Genomic DNA, 23,228 nt, shown 5'->3' on the forward strand with positions numbered 1-23,228 from the left:
AAGTCGATGACTGTGTCCCTCGGAAGAACAGTGTGACCCATAGTCAGAAGCCTCCCATAACTGTATCTCGTTTGGCGCCCGTTATAGGGCTGTTGCTGATAAAGGCAAGGCAACATTGTGTAGCCTTGAAACACAACCTGTTTTAAGTCGTTATACTGAAAGAGTATATTCAGTATATATTAAATTAGAAACATGGTAATGATCTAGATGGCTGTTTGAAAACTGAGCATAACAACAAGGTATTTGAAACTCCACTTGTTCAAACAAAATTTTTGATGGAGACATATCTGCGAAAAGCGTAGGATTTAATTAAAAATCAGTGTATTTTTTAAAAGTTTCCTTACTTAACTGCTCAATCAGTGAAACGTGTCGGATGATCTTTCTTTTGGGCATGGTTGAACTAATGCTAAAGTTATTGATGGACTTAATTCCAAGCACTCTTTCCACAAGATAAACCAGTGCGACGACCAAAGAGGATCCGTTGCTTCTCTGCTGGGAAGACAGTGCCAGGTTGTTGTTTGTTTTATTTAATTGTATTTTTTGCACTGTCGTAATATCTCTACTGGGTGGCGACAAAGCAACATTATTGAGAAAAACAGTAAGAGCGCATTTTCTCAGGGAACAGACCAGAAATCCTTCGCTAATACTGGATATATTTATGTGACTGTAAATCTGTGTTTCTCGTGTTGGTTTTAAAACAAAATAATTAAACAGGATCAGAAATGTCCTTGAGGTATTACTAACCAATCAGCTACGGAGAGGCAACAGTAGCAATTCAAAGGAAGTGGCGTTAAGGAAGTCGCCTTTGAGCTGATCTGGGGTCAGTGATAGAAATGCCAGCCCCGGAAATGGTAGCAAATTGACTGCAATTAAACCGACCCCAAGTCAGTACGTACAAAGGGCAGTACACAGGAAGTCAAACTTATAACAGCTGCGATAACAGTTGTGGGTATAAACCACATAGGTTACAGTCTGAAAAAGAGAACAAGGGTCCACTTTTTTTCTGGCCAGTTCGCCAGCTAGCTCGTAGCGATGGACAAGCTTCGTCGTGTGCTAAGCGGTCGAGAAGACAACGAGGAACTGGGTCTCACTGCACAGGTAGGAACTGCTTGACAGGCTACGCTGCTAATGCTAACGGACTGTCAAGAGAACGGATAACATTCAAACGCCTAATAATAAAGCATCGCTTTCGCTGCCTGTTTAAAATTCTGAGCTAATGTTAAGATACCGTTGTCTGCATGCGATTTTATATTCACTGAGTTAGCGGCTTGTAGCAGTTAATAATGAAAAAATGCTATTTTGTGTTAGCTCCGGTTAACTAGCGTCCTCTGGCCGTTTAAAGCCAGCTGTCTTGACTTTCTGTTAGCACTTAACTTTACTGAGTCATGTGTATTTATTTGTACCTCTTTTTCACGCGTTCACGATAAGGAGGAAATAAGGTAAGGTAATGCTTTCGAAGTCAGTTTATTGGTGTTTTGTATTCTACACTTTTTTCCTGCTTTTGTTTTTTATTCTTTGCAGATTCTACTTCAGTTATGTTCTGTATTTCTTAACATATGCTAGCATAATCCCCGTTTGTGGTGTGGCCGCTGTATGATTGATTAGCAGGAAGCCCGTGGGCTTTTTCTGCAGGTCACTGGGTCTGTCTTGTGACATCCTCCCATTGTTCTCACCAGGTCCTTGATGCCAGCACTCTCAGCTACAGCACCAGGGTGAAATGGTTTGTCATCTGCTTTGCTGGAGGCATCCTGTGTTCAATACTTGTGAGTGTATTTGTCAGGCAAAATTGATGTTTTTGTGTCCTTTTTGCCTTCATACTGACCAAAGGAATGTGGAGAAGGCTTTTTTTTTTTTTTCCTCCACTGCCGCCAAAGCGATTTCCTCTGTTACTCCAGCAGATCAGTACGATCAACTCCTACTGTCACTTATACTTAAGTAACCCACATCGGGTACATAAATCTTACTTATCAGTTTGTAGCCTTGCAGAAGAGAAGGCACTGTCAACTGTTGCTGTCAACAGTTTGAAGCCACTGCCATTTTTCGCACCCATTGTAAAATGCAGGTTTTGTTTATAGGTGGTAACATTCACAGTTACCACAATCGTTGTAGAAAATCTAGTGCCATGAAAACTCGTAATATTTAAGTCTTTAAATGCCCTTTTTTCAAAAAAAAAAATTTTCTGGCTGCTCACACACTGCTAGCCATCACCGTGTTTGCAGCAATAACTAAAATACACATTTACAAACCTATTGCTGCTTGTCTGATTACATAAATATCACTAAATGCAGCAGTGTCTTTCCAGAATGAATATCTATCCAGATTTTTTTTTTTTCTTTTTCCCAGAATCTTAGCTGCTTCATCTTATTAGAAGCTTCTTACAGCTGCTCCCTTATTCACATTTGATTACCTTCCTGACGCAGCCCCAAAAAGGGGATTTGTATCTCCTCCTGATCTTAAATGTGTTAGTCTTATGTGTGAACCACCACACTGTAGAGCCACCGACTATTTTATCTTATTAAAATTATTAATCATAACTTTAGATAAGGCTGAAACCCTCACAACTTATCAAAAGAAATATATTAGTGTTTTATAATCTCTTCCTATGGCTAAACATAAGCTCTGTTTACAATTGGACTGCAGCCAGGGGTGTTTCCAGGATGTTGTTTTTTTTTTAATTGGGCTTCACAGGGGAGACCGAGAATGCAGCGGTGGCAATAGGGGGGCACAGGAGATTAGAATGTTTAGTCGGAAATATTTAATGAGAATCGTGTATAGAAAAAGTATTTAGACTGTTTGCTTAAGTAAAAGATTAAAGTAATGTAATAATTCATATGATGTTCAACCAAATATATTTAAAGTACTCGGGGGGTGGGAGGGGAATGACACTTTTTAGAATTATTTACATGATATTATTCGATTTATGATTTATGTATTGAAGCGTATATCTTTCTAATGAATACACTTGTTGATTATTTTAATTATTTATTAGTTGGTAGACTGGTACTATATAATAGTGTAATTAATCTGCAAAATAATAAATAACTGAAGCTTTAAAATGGATAGTCTGGCATAAGAATAGTAATAATCACATTCAGAATTTAGTAGAGTAAAAGCAGAAAACGGCGTAGTACTAGTAAAAGTAATTAAGTAAATATTTCAGCAGCACTAGTGCCACCCATGGCCCCTTTTAGACACGCCCCTGACTGCAGCACTGGTCCAGTAGTACTAAAGTCTATTATAATCCAAACCAACCTTATGGGCTTCTAACAGTAGGGGGAGACAAACGTTTTTCAGTACAACCACAGGACAGCCACTTCTGCTCTTTTTCTTTTTTTTTTTTTCTCTTTTTTTCAGCAGGATTTTTAACCGGGTTATTAACAGTTAACCCTTTAACCTGGTTAAGTTCTAGGTCTCACTTAGTAGCTATTATATCTGTTTATTTTTGCCCCCTACCCCTTGCTGAAAAATGATGATATGAATTTGTGTAGCTGAATTATTTTTTTTCTTTTTCTTTTTTAATCTCTTTACCAGGGCACAGCACTGCTGTTCCTTCCAAGTGGCTTGAAGCTCTTTGCAGTCTTTTACACACTAGGGAATATTGCAGCTCTTGCCAGGTAAGTCCAGTTTAATTTTAAGTGTTACTGGTATTGTACTGTATTATCATCAGCATTTTGTCATCAGTATGACACACTGCAAGAAAGCAACAAAAAAAAGTCATCTTAAAGGTTATATTGTCACTCATGGCTGGAGTATCTTGTCACAGTCATAATTCTTTAGTGTGTGTGTGTGTGTGTGTGTGTGTGTGTGTGTGTGTGTGTGTGTGTGTGTGTGTGTGTGTGTGTGTGTGTGTGTGTGTGTGTGTGTGTGTGTGTGTGTGTGTGTGTGTGTGTGTGTGTGTGTGTGTGTGTGTGTGTGTGTGTGTGTGTGACATTGTCCTTGTGTTCATTCATAACCTGCTGCTCTGTGTTTGCAACACTGTGCCTGAAGAACTATGAGATGTTTTCAGCTCATAATGAATGACATTGTTACATATTGTCAGTATGAGTTATACAGTTTGATGCAACAAAGCAAGTAATCTAATGTTGGTGAAAGCATTGTCATTTATTAAAGTTGTCACGCCTGTGCAGCTCTGATAGCCATTTTTAGGTTTTCAAAATCTGAACCCAAGGATGAACTGAATAAATCTTTTGTGCTGTTGAGTATGTAAGAACGCACTTTGTACAACTTTTAGTGTTTGAAACTCAAAGACCTCTAAAGTCTTTGAGTTTCACCATCATCAGTCATAAATACAGATTTGTAGACACATTTTATTACAGCAAACTTGCGCTGTGCTTTCAGACCTCTTATCAAATTTGTACCCATTTTATTTGAATTCTATTTCTTCAGTTAATATTTACTCTCAATCCTTGAAACACTACAGAGTTTGCTGCTGAGAGTATACAAACTAAAACTATTGGGAGCAGGTCATTGGTGTGGGGCTGCCTTGTTTTTACTGATTCTTTTACCAGCATCATATTTGAAGTATAATGTAGATTCTCTGCTGATATTGTAAACGTATAAGTAGACCAGTTTAAACTTTCAATGCTTTAGTTATCAGTTTAGGAGTGAAAACCAGTACAGAAAATGTACTCAGCCATAAAATAATTGACTGGAGTTAGAATGTTTATTTTACTGCTCTGTATGCTAAATCACCAGATTAATGATTTTCTACAGCATTCATCTTTCATATTTTACTGGTGTTTACATAGATGTTCTTTATAGATTGTTAATCACCTAAAGTCTCTAGAGTGGGTGGCATTTTCTCTCGCAGAAGATTCTTAAGATCTGTGAAACACCCCTTTTAGATTGGTCAGATCCTGCCAACATCACTCCTTTCATGTGAACATGCAGGGGAAACCCTGGGTTAATTTAGTGAGTTGGAGAACTAGCTTCTTTTGACCACTTATCCTGAACGCCAATGTTAGGGTAAATGAATCCAGATAACCTGGTTATGTTGCACTCACCCAGGAATCTGTGAGTCCTTACTGACACTGTTATAATTATTCCTTATTTTGAGGCCATGAATATTATTCTTCTAACTGTTAAATTAAAAAAAACTGCGGTGAAAAGCTGGAATGCATAGGAGCTGTCAGCGGAGGTCTGCAAAAGAGCTGCATCAAAGTGTTGTGCAGTTACGTAGGCAAGGTGTACATCAGGTTCTGACATAAGTTAATTCGTAGAGCTTCAGAGGGGTTTGCAGTTTACATCCTACCTACAGGATAGGATTCCCACAGAGACGAGCAGGGGCAGCATAGCTGTGTGTCTCCTCTAGAGTCTTTTTTTTTTTTTTTTTTTTTTTTTTTTTTTAAATAGGAGGATGTGAGTAAATGAGCTCCTTCTTTGTATAGGAGCAAACAGCTGTTTTCTTTCCTGTCACAGGGAACCAAACTTGCAAAGTGTGGTTAAAACTTTAGTTTTACTTATTCGGTACCAGTTTATAAATGGATCATCTTGGGGACCTTCACATAGTTAAGTCAAGACTTTCCAGTAGAGAGAAATCTAAACTAACCCCCTTCTTAAAAATCACCAGCAATGTAGGCGAAAAAAACTCAATATAAAGTTCAAGATTAGAAATGTATCTTTATAGATGTCACCAGATCTACAACATTTAGATTTGTATTTGTAGGTGAACTAAGGTCTAAATCTTACAGTAATGTCTTTGACTTCTTTTGACAGACACTGAACGCTTGATTTGGTGATTGTTATCAGACTGTACAGTCTCTGTTTTCAGGTATTAAATATCCAGAAGGTTAGATGCATCAAGAAACTAGGTCACCTTCTTCATAGCTCAGGTTAACAGTCCAGTGCAAAAGAGTATCATATTATTTTACAGAGCTTAACCTACTTTATAAAAACGGTATGCTGCTGGTTTCTTCTTGACGGCCACAGGTATGAAAACAGGAGGCACTATGTGCTGTGTTTTAATGACAAAAGAACACAATTATGTAACACAACAAAAGCTCAATTTAGCTTAAACTCTGATTTCAAATGTCTATTCAGTGATCTGCCAAAATCTTAACACCTAATGTGTTAAAATTACGTGATCAGTTTTACAGTCAGCGACACACTCTTTTAGGTGCCAGATCTTTTTCCCAGCATGTGCGCCAATCATTAGTGTCTTTGACACTCTGAGGAGAGAAAAAAAAGCCTCCCTCTCAACAGACCAGCAGAGAGAGCCTGCGGCAGCCCACATTACTCTTGTGTCTCATCTAACAGATGTGACGCTCCACGGACTCCCTCTGCCCACTCAGCTCAGCTGAGCCCAAAGCTGCGTGCCTCGTCAGTGGGGAAAGCCTTTGTCTTGTTAAATTCACTGACGTAACACATGCATCATGTAGGAGGTCTTAAGTGTTGGGAATGAAACATTTAAACTGTAATTATTGCCACATGTAGTCCAAATTTGATTTTGTTGGTCACGTTTTTCAGATGTTACTCATACTGTGCTGTATGCGGTCAGTGTATTACTCATGTTGTGGGGAACCAGTTTGTTTACAAAAGGGATCTGTCCCATTCTTGTGAATTTAGTTTGGGACTTCCCTGAGATTGTGGGGGGGGGTTGTTTTGTTTTTTTTAACCCTTCAGTATTTATACATTTGTTTGTTTTGTCAACTTTTTCTATCAACGTTTTAGGCTTGGACGGTTACATGTACTGCTTTTCCACTGCAGACACATCTCTGCCCATTTACTCTTTTCAGTGAGCAGCTGCCCATCAGTTAACAACTACAGTTGTTACTACCAAAGCCTCATAACCCCCAAAATGCAATTCAAGATGGCTGTGAAAGCAACTACATATTTATTGTATTCAGCCTCTGCTGCACTGCAGAAAATCACTGGGGAGGGGAAATGACTACTTAATGCTATGAAGGCAAATTATAATTATAATAATGATTCATAATTCGAGAGTATCTGTGGAGCATGGCCACCTGATGGGCAGTTATCTGGTTTACGTTTTGTAGTCCACTTGTTGGCAAAGTTCCATTGGCCAATTACTTATCAGCAAGCCTCAGTGAATGCAGGTATACAGTGCTTAAGGACCACACTTACATAATCAAAACAATCAGCTATCATGTGACATGAGCTATCAGTTTTTACTCATCTGTAGTTGTAATTGTTGACCAAACTGGAAGTCTTAAAGTAGAGTGGTTAAACTGGAAGTCCTGATAAACTGACGCTGCCTTTGGAGGCAAATGCAGATGAGCCAGTGTGACTGTTGCAGTGGAAGGCTTGAAACTGAGCTTTTTGTTTGTTTTCTTAGCTTAAACTTCTATATTGTTCAAAAGTGATGCGTTGAGGGTGTGAAGTTTTTCCTCTGCTTGTTTGACAACCACAGCTATAACAGACCTGTTTACTGAGCTTAATCCATCTACTTTTTTTATTGTTCTCCCAAAGCACCTGCTTCCTAATGGGACCACTAAAACAGCTGAAGCGCATGTTTGAACCAACACGACTGATAGCAACCATTGTTGTGCTGGTAAATACTGTGTTTTACTATTTTGACTTAGATTATGCAAGGCACTGCACTTCCACTTACAGTAGTTGGTGGTTTATGAGTAACGTAACTTAACAACACATTTCACCTTGACAGTGTGGATGTTTTCTTGAGTAACATTTAAATGTTTTGGGGGTTTTGTTTGTTTTTTACGTTGTTTTTCTGATAGGTTGAAAATAAATAGAGAGAAATTAAAACTGAACTTTGTACAAGCAAGCAAAAAGTTTATGCAAGCTGATCTCTCCTTTCTTCTTACAGCTCTGCCTGGTCTTAACGCTTTGTTCAGTGTTTTGGGTAAGTATGTTTCAATACAAACAAATCAGTTTGCAGTTATTAATTTAAAGTAGTGTTATTAAAATTGTTTTTTTTATTGACTTTACAGTGGGGTAAAAAGGGACTGGCCATAATCTTCTGTATTCTGCAGTTTCTGGCAATGACGTGGTAAGGATGACTTAGTAGTCTAAACCATTTCAGTACAGTTTGTTCATTATTCACACCTACAGTGATCAGCCTCAGACCACTGACACTTGCAATGAATAACTCATTAACATCCAACAGTTTGCTTAGAAACCCTAGCTCTTATTTTATGTTATACTTATGTTGAAATCGCAACATAAGTTTATTTTATAGTATTTGTAGATACATCTGTAAGTGAGCCACATATTTGGCTAAAAGTGTAAAGGCGAATACACTTAATTTTAGCCAAGCTATACTGGATTTTATTGTTCAGGGCAAAATGATAGCAAGCACAATCCAAGTATATTGATTAAATTGGTTTACCCTAGTTTGCCAGAGCAGACAGTGACATCTGTTTGAAATGCAGGTTACAATTAAAGGTGTTGTAATAAGACTGATGGGCAAGAGGCCATGCCTGATTGTAGGTCAGCGTATGTTTGCCCTGTAAAGAAGAAGGCAGGATCGTGTAGTGCTATTTAGCTGTGGGGTTTGGGCAGACAGGCATGGATTGTTTACACACAACACGAAGTGGCTGCCAGCTCTCTGTGGAGTCATTACTATAATGAAAACTACATGTGAACAGTCCAGGGAGAATACATGGCACCTATTAGTCCTTAATTAGTTATCTGTTCTTATGCTAAGTGTGTAACACAAAGAGCTAAACAACCCATCTTTCACTTATAAGTTATAGTGTTTTAAAAACTGTGACTTTATAATGTCTATTTACAACGTCCACAATTTCTTTTGTCATTTAACTGCATGTCCTTTACTCAAATGTTTTAAAGCAGTTTTTTTTTCTTCTTCTTTTTAGTTCCTTTTTACATTTAAAATCTTCATAAGTCATGAATCTTTTTCGTCTGAGGGTAATGTTATTTTTACTAGAGCATTTTATAATATTTGGCCTTTTTAGTTTGCAGAGCTTAAAAGAAGTTTTCAGTAATTTTGCAAACGGATGAATTGCTTAAGTTTTTTAGCCTGTTGTTAAATTGACTTAAATGTATATCAAGCTTACAAGCTATTTGAGCTTTTATTTGACATCCACACAGTCAGTGGAATTAAGCTTAACCTTAGTCGTGAATGAATGATATGGATTAGCCTGTCAGTAATTTGTACGTTCACTTATTTGAACATATTTGCACAGCAGTAACAAAAGACAGTGTGTGTGACTGCATGGAAAAACAAGCCAGTAGGAACTATGGAGGAAGGGAATAGCCTGTGTCAGCCTTACAATCACACTGCTTTTACACCTACATGTCGTACATTCATTTCCGCTCTGCCTGCGTTCTCAAAGGCATCACCATGGAAACCACAAGTCACACATCCAGAACTCATTCTTAACAGACTGGGGGCATAGTGCACTCCCACGCAGCCACTCAGACGTCTGTGCGAAGGTGGTTCCGTAATAAGACGTCGCCACTGACCCGCACAGATGGGGTCAAAGTCCAGTCCTTGGGCTGAATTCTGTGAAATGACCATATGATCCTCAACAACAACTGACTGTCACAAGCTCAGGATAGTTACAATGGTTTTGTTATTAAACATCCTTCTTTGCTCTAACTAAATTAAGATAGTCAGAAGATTCACGTGTAAAAGTGTGTTACACTGCTTGTTATATTTGTTACAGCTCTGCTTAAGACAGATGGGGATTCTTGTCGTTATGCTTGTCGGTATGCTCATGTTTGCGCTCTAGTTGATTATTTAACAGTGTCAGTGCATTCCTCACATATTTAAAATACATCACTGGTTTCATCAGGAATCTATTAAGCTGAACCTTAGCCGTGATCATTTCCTGGATAGGGTTCTGTGTTTGTTACAGAAGTGTGCCTGCTACCTTTCTGTCCACAATTATTTGTACAAAGATTACAGTATGTCCAATTAATGTACAATTACATTTTGTTAATCACTGCTAAGTGATATTTTTTGTTTTGTTTTTTTTTTGTCTGTCCCATTTGGTTCTTTTGCAATCAGAATTGTTGTCTAAAGGCAAAGAAAGATGCCCAACGGATTTACTTTACCAAATGGACCATCCCAGCCTTGCCTTATTGGTCTATTTGATTCACCTTTGCTTTGATTGTTTATTTTATTTTCATTTGCTGAACACGGCACAGACTTGACTGGGGAAAAGAAAAGAGAGAAAGAAAGGGGGAAAGGAAAAGAGCGGGGAAGAGGGACTGTGATAAAACTGCTAAGTGATATAAAAGAACCTTTGTCATAAGCATTATCGTATCAGATTTCAGTTCCTGGAAAGATTTAAAAAGGAATTTACAGGACAACTAGTTCAACGTATTTTGTTGTAGTGGCCTTAAATAATAAAATAAATGTAAACATTGAATCAAATTTAAAATGAGTTAAGGGACACATTCATTCATTCTTCATCAGTAGGTGAATACTAATGCAAAGGACTTTAAATACAGGTAATCTGCTTAAACTGGTACATGACATGCACAGTTCATTCGTAATTAGTATCTTCTTCTACAATCAATATCTGTCCTAAAAATATCCCACCATCACCAGTATTTTCCCTCATCCTTTTGTGTGTTTCTTCTCTTTCAGGTATAGCATCTCTTATATTCCATTTGCCAGGTAAGATGACAGGATTATACTTTGCAAGCTTTGCCTTGATATATGGATATGTGCTCGTACTCTCTGGCGTGCATGACCCTTCAATGAAAACATGTTTTGTTTTTTTTGTTTTTTATTTACGTCTTGTTTGCGTCCACCATATGGCTCTAATCCCCCAGTACGATCAGTGTAGGCTCTTGGTGTCAAACAAATGGCAGCCTGTTGTCTTCACACCCTCCATGCTTTAGTGCTGTGACATCATTGCTAAATCCATAATATCAAAATTAAGTAGCTTTTTTTTTTTTTTCTTCTAAATGAAATAATGCTCTTTGAATCTGATTTGCCAAAAATATTTTCCTTAATGTAGCTTTTACGTTGCATATAATGAGCTTGTGTTAAGCTTTACAGGGTTAAGGCACAATGCAAATTTTTGATTAGATCTGGCTAAGCTGTGCTGCATCAAAGACAAAAAGCCTGCAGTGTCATAAGTCGTTGTCACAGGTGTCTTAATGTTTTGCAGCTTTTCTGTAAAAGCAAAAAAATTCTCCACTGTACCAAAAGTGTTCACTTTGGTGCCATATGCTGTACCACCTCAGTGCTTTACCTCCAGGCCAGGCATGAGGTGTGATGTTGTTTTGTCAGTTCAGATGTAAGTTGGGTTATAGCTCATTTGGTCCAGAGCCCCCATGCAGCCCCCACCCACTAAGTATCTTGTGTGTTTGGGCGACCCTATAATCCATCCTGACAGCTGAGGGACGTCCTTTTAACAACCTCAAGCTCCCCCTCCCCCAGCCCAAAAGCTAACAACAAAACGAGGCCTAGACAAAGACCTTTTCCCATGTCACTCCCCAAAAAACAAATTCCTGTAGAGGAATGCAAATTTTATGGCCGGGCTTTGTTTCTTTTTTGGGCTTGATACTAAAATGCTGCCAATCAGCTGCTTCTTTGTTACTGCTGCGTTTCTTATGTTATTTGTCAACACATTTGTGTTCTGTCTCCTTAAGCCTCTTACTTTAATCCATTTTTCATTTAATTCAGACTTGATTGCTTCGGCCTCTGTTGTTTTAAGTTGTTTCTGCATATTTTGATCTCACGATTTTATGGGGTGACACAATGCTATAGTACTTCCCATCCCTGTCTGTGTTCCAACAGTCTCCGATACCTGGCTGGCCACTGCCATAACACATGGCCAGTGGACTTGATCCTTTAATGTATTTTACCTTGTTTCCTATTTATATCCCCTCACACATGCAGAGAGAGATACTAAAACCTGCTGCCTGTGCACGTCCCACACCACTTTAAGGCTGCTTTTGGCTCAGACATCTAATCAGAAATTGGGGAAAGCCCTTGAGACTGATAATTTATTTATGCAGTGGAAATGACAATAAGCTTTAAGTGATATATTTTTAAAAACACAGAGGTTGGTTTGTTTGTTTTTTAGGGGGTTTTTTTTTTTTTTTTTTTTTTTTTTTTTTGATAAAAACCAAAGCATTTAAGGAAGCAACCCTTCTCTCCAGCGGCCTCCCCTCCTCCCTGTCAGACTGCTCATGATCCCCCTTGTTCTTTTAACCTTGACTGGTTTCGCACCTCCTCCTTCCAATTTCGAACGTGTCTGCAGGCAAAGTCTGCATAGCAACCACTGATGGCAAGAACAAACTGTGTGAAGCGAAATAGAGTAGGCAACGATCTGTGGTCGCCATGGTGATGGATTGCATTGCATCATCCTTCAACTTGGTGTACCTGGGGGAAAAAAAGAAAAGGAAGCCCCCCCATCATTCTGAGCATGTGGTCCCTCCCCGCCAAAACACACTCACTTATTCATGATGAGCCCCACCCAGATCATCGTAAAAATGGACTCATTGTTGCTTTTAATTTTGTACGCATGGCAGAATTTTGTCTTTGCTATATTTAGTTTTTCCTTTCATTTCTTAATTGCCTTTTTTCTGTTTCTCTCTTTTATTTGTTTTGACAGGGATGCTGTGATCAAGTGCTTCACGACCTGTCTGAGTTAGGACTCCAAAGTCTACAGTTTCCTATCAAGACTGGTCCTAATATGCAAACTGCGAACAAGAGGCTTTGTAAAATATACATGATTCTGTATATACATTATATTTCCAAATTTTTATTATGGCTTTCATACTGTGAAGTCTTGCTTTTTAAGTGTAGCTAAAGGTCTATAACTATCACCAGATAATAGGTATCAGTCTTTTGCTTTTGACATGAGTAATGGGTGCCTTTAATGGTTAATATATTTAAAAATATTCCTGAATTTTCTGAGTGTATTTATGCCATTTAAGTGCAGAAACTGATGTTGAGTCTGGTATGTGGTCAAATACAACAAAAGTGCCTTCTGATTATATGCAGCAGGAAGAAACCAGTTCAAATTTAAGTCGGGTTCTATATTTGCATTTTGAGCAGTATACAAATTAATTGTCATCTGGCTTCCTACATGCAAACGTTGTCAGAGCATTCTCTCTGTGTGTGTGTGTGTGTGTGTGTGTGTGTGTGTGTGTGTGTGTGTGTGTGTGTGTGTGTGTGTGTGTGCGCGCGCGCGCAAAGAGGCTCTGAGATGCTATTCCATGTTGCTGTTTTCCCCTTGGCAATTGTGTCACTGCTTCACTGATAATGCCTGAAATATGATTTTTTTTTTCTTTTTTTTTTTTTTTTTTTTCTACAGCTAAACAGAATTTAAAAAGCACTCAATCTTCAGTGCATCATGTTAAAAATGCTTCTCCTTTTTAGGTTGATTTCCTGCCAGATGTAGCAGTGACCCAGTTAATTACGCTTTTCTGAGCATTGTGATTTTTACGTGACCTAATAACCCAATATAGCTGGCATCATGTTCCCCTATACCGCTTCAGCGTGATGGTGTAGCCTTTGAGGATGTGGTTGTCATGACAACCTCCTCCAGAACACTCATAACCTTTTCCTACCCCCATTTGTGGTGCAGATGTTCACATCCTACTAACAAAGGTCTTTCTGCTTTTTAGAGCTCCTTGGGCCAGCAGTCTTGATCCCTTTGCATTTTTTTGCATTTAAACTAAAATGTGTTTTTCTACGTAATAAGAGCACAGCTCAAGTTGTTTAGTTTTTTTTTTTTTTTTTTTTTTTTTTTTTTTTTTTTTCCTTAATTGCTTTATCAGATTAAATAATTCCTTTTCTTTTCTTGCTACGCTTATGGGTTTTGTTTTGTTTTTTTTGGGGGGGGGGGGTAGACACTTGTATTTTTGTTGGATTACCATGGGCGAAATCTCCCCTCAGTACTTATTGTTATCGGACTTGGCAGAGACGCAGCAAATCCCTCTCGAAGTAATCTTGGGGGGGATAAAATAATTCTTTGAAATGAGTTTGTTGTCTTTGTTTTTTCTGATTGGTTTTCCATAGCAGCCATTTTTGGATTACACCAAAGTTTGAAGATGAATGGGAAGAACCCTGACCCCAGCAATCTGTTAGCGTCCCAACTGTTTCCCCTTCAGTACATTTAATCTGTTGTTATGTCAGAGAGAACGGCGATCATGCCTCGGCGAGCACTGAAATTAAACAAGTCTGTGTGTCTTCTTTAGCTTAATGATCTAAGTCTTCTTGCAGAGATGAATAAATAACTTGGCCTGTGTTGTGGTGGGAGTTGCTGTCCCAGTTATTGATTCTAAGTGTCTGAAGACTGTTAATTTTCAAAAAGCATTAAACACACATGCATTTTAGATGTAGTTTTATTTCCCCATCCCCAGAGCAACTGCATCTGATGCATGACTTAAAGCCAAGATGTTTCACGAACCATAAAATATGCAGGCAATATAAAATCGTTTAATAACTACAGATTAGCAAAAGGGCTCATTGATTTCTGCCTGGCAGAAAGTGCAGATAGAAGCAAAGAAGGACAAAGAAAAATCCATATTGCAGATTATTTGTGTATCCTATGAGATGCTATTTCATAGTCTACATGGCTAGAGTAACAAAAGTGACTGTCAATACACATCAGATAATTGACATTTGAGATATTTACTGAAAGGATACAAGGAAACTGCATGCCATTGTTCCTGTGACATGTTCAAGGACACACTGATCTGAGCACCAAGGACTAAACTCATGATTATGACCATAAGTTCTCTTTCTTTTCATCCAAGTATGTTTTGGCAGTGCAAATAAATTAGAGTATTGATACTTTTGAAGTTGTTGAACTTTTTGAGTTTTGTATTTCGAATAAAGATGTTATGGGCTAAAAATGTTATAAGAAGTCGTTTTTTTTCGGCTTTATAATTCTTTTTTACTGGGTTGAAATTTAGTTCTTTAACGGCATCACTTTTGTGAAAAACATTCAATGATGACTCATAGTTTTCAGGCTCATTATGTCCTGAAAAGCTTATGATGGGTACGATAATGCACGAGAAATGGATCCAGTAACTGGAAAGCAGCAGAGAGGCGCTGTGACAGGAGATGAGGGGAACTCTGGGTGGATGTGGCTCATCGTTTGAGGAAGTTGTTGAAAATTATGAAATGACATCATCAGTTTTTTCACGGCTTTGTTTGGCGCTTCTTGCCACGCCTTCCTGCCGGCTCCTGCATAAAGCGGCCGGGCTGCCTTGTGTGAACCAGTTGAACTCCAGTCAGCGCGGACAACAGGTGCAACGCAACCCCCTCCACCTTGTCTGTTGGATTATGCCCGCAGAGCGCCGGTCGTCGCTTTACGCAGGGCTTCCTCTTCTGCACTCAGAATAATTTGCACGCTTTTATATCCTGACCACTTCCAGACACAACGATGCCTTTTCCACCCATCAGCCTCCACCAGCGGATCTCATCGCCTGGCAGGGAACTATTCGGGAAAAAGAAAGCCAACGGAGTGCCTCCTGAGCAAACCAGCAAATCCTGCGGAGAGAGAGGGGGGTCGGATAAGGAGAAACAACCCACATCTTGGGCATCGGCGAATTTAAGGAACTTGGGGCGAAAACCCCAGCAGGACAAAAATAAAAGCCCCACTCAGAAGCCCGGTGCCGGGCAAGAGACCCAGGGAAAGTCTTCGTGGTTGATGGTGCCGAAACCTCAGGATTCATCTGAAGGAGTCAGGCGCTCCAGCTCCATGGACTCCACGAGACAACTCAGTGGAAAAGAGGAAGGGAAGAAGGAAATTCAATTTACACTCAGTCTCACCCCCGAAGCCATTCTTGTCATCCAAAAACGGAATCTAGAAAAACAAATGATGGCAAAGCAACAAAAGTGTTGCGCCGGCACCGATTTTCGGCACCGGCGAGTTTTTCCATCCAAAAAGACGCACGGGGGGTCCAAGGGCTGCGCGCCGGCCGCCAAAGCAGAGAGCGCGGAGCAGGACATCACCGCCATCGTTAAAATATCTCTGCTGAATGACCAATACAAGTACGATGATGTGGAGTATGAAGACGAGGACGGGGATGTGGATGAGACTGTTGTAAGGAAATGCAAAGAGTGGCTAAAAGGGGTCGAAAATGCCGCTGCTTTGGGAAAAGTCGACAAACTTTCCGCACTTCCGCACCTCAAAGGCTGCTGACACCTGGCTTTGATGTCTTGTTGTTAAGCCGGGACTCTCAGTGTGATGGACTCGTGAACAATGTGCAATTGGTGTAGATCTGTTGCAAAGGCATCCTGAATTTTAATGTTCTCAAGTAAACGTTAAAGGGAGGAAATCCACGTGTCTTCAGATGAATGTCAGTTTGTTAAAGAAATATATATTAAAAAAAATAGATGTCAATACCTTTTTAAAAAAAGTCAATTAATTAAGAAAACGAATGAAATGAGGAAATTCCATTGAAATCATAAAAAGTCAAGAGGGAATCATTTACATTCCCCATCAAAAACAGGATTTTAAAAGTATCCAGCAGTGCTTAGGGCTCGCAGGGATATTTGCTTTGGAAGTTTGATGCCTGTTCATTATTTTATTTCTTTCAGTTTTAGTTAAATACCTTTAAATTCTCGTCCTTTGCACGTGGTTTCTATTTTTCAGTGAGGCGCCTGTGGATTGGCAGAGGGGTCTGCTCCTTTGTGTGGGAGAACAATAAACTGTCAACAACAGAGCTCTTTGCCTCTGCTCCTAAAAACCAAATTGAATTGTTTATTTTTCCTCTCATAAGAGGGTTATATCCTTTGCAGGGATTTACTAGTGGTGTACAGTATGTAATGTTTACTAAATATTTGTACTGTCACATATCTTTTCAGCTCATTAATTTAAGCAAATTCTAAGTAAAAATATTTTATTTTTTTAATTATGCAACTGTCTCGATCCTTTTAAATCTTAAAAAAGCCGTATTGTGCTGTGCCTCTTAATTTAAAAAAAAAACAACAACTAATTTGCAGTCATTTAGATTTCTTTTACACTTCTGGCCAGTTTTCAGACAAGCGTTTTAAAGGCTCTTTGTTGCCACTGTAGCTACCTGAGGCCATTTGGGCATTAGTGTTCTAAGCGTCTTAGATTTCCTGTTAAGCAGGGTTCACAAGTGTACTGTAGGGCCCAGGTGCATGACCCCTTTAGGAAATTACCTCCAGACTACCTTACGTATCACACTGGTATTAAAATCTGGTGAAAAGCCACATCTACAGGACTTGCTGCAAAGTAGCTCTAGTTTGAAGTGAACTATCCTGAAAGTATGCTGCTCGGGTAGTCGTCCAGGTCAGGGGGACAGAATATGGCTGTTTTAAGAAGGAAAAAATAAAAATAAATAAACCACACATTGGAGTCGCAGATCATTTAAGCCATAAAAAATGGCTTATGCTTTTGTTTTTTTTAGAGTCACACCTGCCCACAGTGCATTGTATTGATCATTAAACTAACATTCAAATGCAAACCTCAGAACACAAATTCAGTTTCTATGCACGGCCAAATACATATTTGAAATTCCTCTGTATGGAGATTCTCATTTGCAGCATTGTGTTCTGTAACTTGGTAACCAGACTTTTACTCTGTGTGCGGTACATTTTGAACTCTATTACATTTCAGACAGAGGAGTGTTGTAAGTTTAAGACACGACAGCTTGTTTGGAGGGCTCACACACCAACAACTGGTAAGGCATTTTAAAACATATACCTCCGCTCGTAACCTCAGGTAATGCTGTTGTTTGGCAGACGTTTTATTAATGGAAAAACTCAGATTTTTTTAGTGTATTGCCTCTTCTCAGTAAACACTATCTTGGCAATAGAGTTGCCATAAAACTGGAGTGCAAAGACCTGATTCAATCAAGCGCTCTTTCCTCTATTGCAGATGTATTACCAGTTGGGGACAGGTGTTTCATATGACACACTCATCAGTTGTTTTCTTCTTAAAGGTGTTTCATTCAGGAATGGATTCAAGCCTGCAGCAAATAATCAAGTGTCAAATACATGTCCGGCCATAACTCTGTAAATGTCATTGTACAGTGTGTAACACCACAGACTTTCTCCACTGTGTCATCTGGATAAACAAGCAAAGCTTCTACAATAAAGCGTTTTCTCCTGAATAGATTTTCTCGTTCAGTCTCACAAGTGATTTGGTTGTTGAGTGCTGAGATCATGGGTGAGCCATTACAGCGTGTACCAAGACTCGTTTGGTTCTCCATGGTTCCTGTAGTGATATTATCAACTGGCTTAGTGACCAAAAGTTGTGTAATCCTCTTCTATTGTCTAATTTCTATTGCGGTCTTGTTTGTGTGTGTCTCTCTGGTATTCATTACTGGCTCATATGGGCCTGAAAGCCAAGCTATTCATGAGTGAGTCTGTCCTGGGGGTAAGAACTGCATCATTATGTGTGAAGTAGCTAAAATGCTTGTTGTCAATAGGAAAAGTGCAATTTGAAGGATTGGGGGCAGTTGCAATGGGCGGCTTGGATAAAAGTGGAAACTTTATCTTTAAACCGCCCTTCAAGCCCTTTTGTTTTCATCTGGGTTGTGAAATCCAGACCAAGCTGGACTTTTTTTCCACCTTTTGCCGCAAACTATTTGTTTACACAAGAATCTATCCAATCCAAGTGACACTTCTGTTTCTAGATTAGGAGGGGGGGGAAAAGGGAAAAAAAAGAAAGGCTGCGGGCTTTCTGTTCACCACACTGTACTGTGATCACTGTGTGGGAGAGTGGCGCGGGACAGCAGGGCAGCTTCATTATCCTCCCCTGATTTATAGTGGCAGGGAGCACAGATGGATGCAGCCTTCACTCTGTCACTGACACTTTGCACACAGCAAAGAGAGCAGAGAACTGCAGGTCCCTTAGCTGTGCCGCGATAGCATCACTGTGGCAACGGAACTGATAAATCCCGTGTTTCCAGCAGCTTTTGTGAGGAAGGACAAACCAGACATTTCCTGAACTGAGTCGGCCAATAAACTTTAGTGTTGTGGTCATCCAGGGTGAACCCCTCAAGACTGAGGCCTCAGGCTGCCAGAAACAAGGCAGCCTGAAAAAGAAGGCTTTGATCTGAGAGTGCTGTCCTCCCACAAAAGCTAAAAGATGTTTTTTTCTTCGTTTAGGGATTATATGAGTGAGAGTAATCTCCTTTGGCATGTGTTGTATAACTAATAATGAGGACACCAGGGGAATGAAGAATATATGTGGGCATGTTTTCATGGTTTTTCCCACCTCAGGACAGAGTTACAATGACAAATACATGCAACACAAAGGGGGAACATAAACGTTGTATAAAAAGGCACAAACCTAAGCTGTCAATACAGAGCAGCATGCATGCTATCACTCCCATAAGGTTTGCGTTCCTTTTTTGCTTTTTATAACACCTACCACATCCTGCGCTCCTTTTTTGGTTTCACATTTTCTTTTTGCACTTTTACCAGATTTAGTGCATTTGAATTAAGGTGTATTATTAGAAATCTGTCCACAAACCTTCCCTGTGCAGCATCTACTAGGAACCATTCATTATCTGGATTAAGGAAAGGACACTGCTGCCTGATGATATGCTCAGAGTTATCTAGAGCCACACTGAAGATCAGGGAATAGGATGAAGGCTTAGTGGGAGTGAAGGTGGGCATATTCCTGCAGCATATGGTCTTGTTTCTTTTTATTTACTTATTGGCTGCGCATTGCAAGAACACAATGTCAGGATGTTGTGTGGGAAGATGCCCTTGGCAAACGATGGGATTACAAAAAACAAAAAAACATTCTTTTTTAATCCTCAGGCTCCCACAGCATCTAAAGTAGGTCTTTACTGTTGATAGGCAGGGAATAAAGTCAACGCTCCGGAGGAGGAAGGCAGTTCGTGGCAGCAGCCAATTCCCAGAGAAAAAGGCCAGGACCTCCACATCAAGCACAGCTGGAACAAGTTATAAAATGATGTAATTACGCTATAATGTTTAAGACAGTTTGTAATCATTTAGTTACTCATTCTGCATCTGCAGAAAAAACAAAACAGTGAAAGTTCTTTGATCACGATAATCACAGCAGTCACTTTAGCATGTCCACATCTTTGGTCGGTACTAAAACACTTGTCTCCGTTTTATGTTTTTTAAACGGTTTCCATCCGCTTGGTGTCTTTTTATTTGTTTATCCTACAGCGCCATCTAGAGGCCTACATGAGCGCCTCTGCGATGCTCTGCATTGCCGCTGTGCTAAGCTACTGGAAGGTCCACTCACAGAGGTCATAGCTTCAGCAGAGAAATGAGACACCCGGAGCAAAGTCAGAGAATAAAATATATAAAAATATATATATAAATAATGTGACCGTGTGAAAAATTTCTGAGTTTCTCCACGACTGTGAATCTGGCAGTAATTCAGGAAAATCCTCAGCTGAACTTTGCAGTTTAAAAAGAATAAGAATCAGGTCTGAGCTCAGCAGCACCGGCTTCCGTACTTGAAATGATTTGTTTTTTTGGTCCATAAGTGACCACCAGTCCTACAGAAGCTTGATGCACCGAGGAAAATGAAAAAACAATTAATTAAATAAATTGTATGAAACTGGATATATTACAGTGCACTTTGTGACAGTCAAGGTGTAAATTTTAGAATTGGCTGCACTCAGTAAACAGTGGCTGTGTTCATTTATGGCTGAATTCAATGAGGTATTATTGATTCCTCTTATTTGTCTAGTGAATTGGACTTTGTTTTAGCACGTTGCTCTTTTAAGAGAGCCTGTGCTGTTCTGGTTTGTGGGCCTCTTTTAATAGAATAGAATAGAATAGAACAGAATAGAATAGAATAGAATTCAACTTTATTGTCATTGCACATGCACAGGTACAAGGCAACGAAATGCAGTTTGCATCCATCCAGAAGTGCTTTAGTGATATAGATATATTACAATATATATTAGCAATAGTATAGATATGTAAGTATATTACAGAAATGGGTCTATTATGGTATGTTATAATGTACACGGTATGAAGTATGTTGTGAATATTCTATAACTATAAGTATGTACAGGCTGTAGTGAGTACAAGCTATGTACAGGCTATGAACAGGATATAAATATGAAAAACTATACAGAATATGAAATAAATAACTTTACAGAATCTGGGATATACAGCTATACAGAAATGGGAACTATGCAAGTTGTAAACAGTTGTAGGGTTAAAAATTATCGAATGTACAGAATGATTATTTACACAGAGCTATACAGTAGTGCAGTTAAGATAAGTGAGATATAATTCCTAGGCTATATAAAGTGCTGGTGGTTGTGAGTGGTGGTTCAGTCCATGTTATTATTGTGTGTTTGAGGGTACAGTTGTCCATTGTAGGTGTGTGTATGTTCAGTCCATGTGTTAACGTGGGTCAGATGTCAGGAGGCAGAGTTCAGGAGTCTGACAGCTGTGGGGAAGAAGCTGTTCCGGTACCTGGTGGTCTTAGTCCGGAGGCTCCTGTAGCGCCTCCCAGAGGGCAGGAGGGTGAAGAGTCCATGTGATGGGTGACTGGGGTCTTTGATGATTTTCCCAGCCCTTTTCAGACACCGCTTCCTGTAATGTGGCGACGACATTAAATCTGACAAAGTTCTGCTTACTGAGATTCACACGAGCCTTGTATTTTACCATTTGTAGACTAGAAAAGTTGCAGATGTAAAGCAAAAACTCAAGGTTTCACTTTCAGCTTGTTTTAACAACATCAACTTCACATTCTCTCTTTTTTCCCCTAAATTTGCACTCACATAGTTAATATACTCACAGCAGCAGTGAATAAATGGATCCTATAAATGTAGTGCACAGTATGGGTGGTTCGCTAGACTAAAACTAATCCGTAGCTACTGTAGCGTGAGCACGGTTTAGTCAAAGTGCAGATGATGATCAGATCTTTTAAAGTTGATTCAATGGAAAATTAAAAAGTTTGGAAAATAAATTTTTTTTAGCATTTCATAATTAGGTATACGTGTTTCTTGGTTTATAATATTGATGTGAATATTCATTATTGTTTTCCTTTATTTATATTGCAGCTTATGTAGTCTTGAAAATGTCTGTCTGCAGTTGTACTGTGAGTGACTTTGATTTTGACTTCCACATGTGTCTTCTGACTGGGTGTAAAGAGAGCTATACTCTTCACAGGGTGCCTGGATAGAGGGGGTCTAATGGTAGAGAGATCCTGTCTTATCTTCCTATCCTGTAAAAGTCAGGCTTCTTGAAGGGGATCTAAGTGTCCTCTGTAATGACTTCCGCTTAAGTAGCAGGAGGAGACAAAAGAGAATGCAATAAATTACTTCAGAGGCCCTTTGGAGGAATCTTTTGCTTCAAATTGCTGAGCAAATAAAACTACCCTTTGTTTCCTCAGAATATCGGGGCTCTGTAAGACATGGAGGTGAGGCAGCAAAGGCCAGAACACCTGCTGGGGCCTAATTGGTCCCGGCTACTGTTAATGGCTTCCTGTGGCTGCTTGTTTACTTCTCATTTGTTTTCTGCGCTCTGTTTCCCGGCCGCTAAAACAAGGGACACTCACTCACTTCTTTTCACTGACAGAAAAGGGTGTTTCACTGATGTGGCGCACGTAAGACCAAAGTGGGCTTTATGCTTTTGAATCCTTGAATCAAGTCAGTTTCACTTAATCAAATTCCATTAAATGTAATTTTTTGACATTGTGCTTATGTAACAAAATTACATGGAATATGTATATGCAAACAAATTATTTAAAGTTAGCATTTTGAGCATAAATATTTTTTGAATGTAGCATCAAATGTTTGTCTATTATTCCTATAGGCTTACAGTAGATTCCCAAAATCTCAGGACCGGCAGTATGACTGGAGTTTTAACTTTCCGACATCTACTCGCTGCTGTGGTGGAGGGAGATGCTACTCAGCTGCAGAGAGCCCCCTGGGCCTTTGTTTGCACTGCAATCAAGAACAAATAGTCAGTGTCTTGTTTAGCATGGACCCGCCTGTAGGAGAGAGCTGATTACTCACACAGAAGTGAGATGACCAAACACAATCTGAACCCTCTGCTGTGGAAACTCAACTGCCCTGGCAGCGCCTCGGACTCTTGCAAACATCATCCAAGAGGGAAATGTTGTAATTATGTCCACTGCAAAAAAGACGCAGCAATTGGGCCAGCGGTGTCGCTTCATGCCAGCACTGCGAGCAGATGTCGGAGTGTTTGGAGAGTTTCTTTTGCTTTAAAGCTTTATGGGTCTTCAGGCAAATAAAACTCCGTTTAACAGAAATGGCAGGGGTAATGCAAGAGGCAGCGAGACTGTGAGTTGCACGAGTTGTGGTTCCACTCATTATTAGTTATGCAAGCACACTCACTCATATGATGTAACAACATGTGCTGTAGT

General features: G+C 39.5%; 2 protein-coding genes across 2 annotated transcripts; both read left to right on the forward strand.

The window, feature by feature from the left end:
• Positions 1 to 853: 853 nt before the first annotated feature.
• On the forward strand, positions 854 to 13,241 carry sft2d1 (SFT2 domain containing 1). The gene is made up of 8 exons (XM_085428452.1): positions 854 to 1,098; positions 1,677 to 1,763; positions 3,532 to 3,614; positions 7,429 to 7,510; positions 7,787 to 7,822; positions 7,911 to 7,969; positions 10,538 to 10,567; positions 12,519 to 13,241. Exons 1-8 carry the CDS (start codon positions 1,033 to 1,035, stop codon positions 12,556 to 12,558), a joined length of 483 nt encoding a protein of 160 aa, XP_085284578.1. The 5' UTR covers positions 854 to 1,032; the 3' UTR covers positions 12,559 to 13,241.
• Positions 13,242 to 15,009: 1,768 nt separating this feature from the next.
• Positions 15,010 to 18,007, forward strand: prr18 (proline rich 18). The gene has a single exon (XM_085428451.1). It carries the CDS (start codon positions 15,303 to 15,305, stop codon positions 16,062 to 16,064), a length of 762 nt encoding a protein of 253 aa, XP_085284577.1. The 5' UTR covers positions 15,010 to 15,302; the 3' UTR covers positions 16,065 to 18,007.
• Positions 18,008 to 23,228: the final 5,221 nt, after the last annotated feature.

This window comes from Rhamphochromis longiceps, linkage group LG13 (genome assembly GCF_057381845.1).
Source record: "Rhamphochromis longiceps isolate RC_006_pf linkage group LG13, R_longiceps_female_GT1.1, whole genome shotgun sequence".
Taxonomy (NCBI): Eukaryota; Metazoa; Chordata; class Actinopteri; order Cichliformes; family Cichlidae; genus Rhamphochromis; species Rhamphochromis longiceps.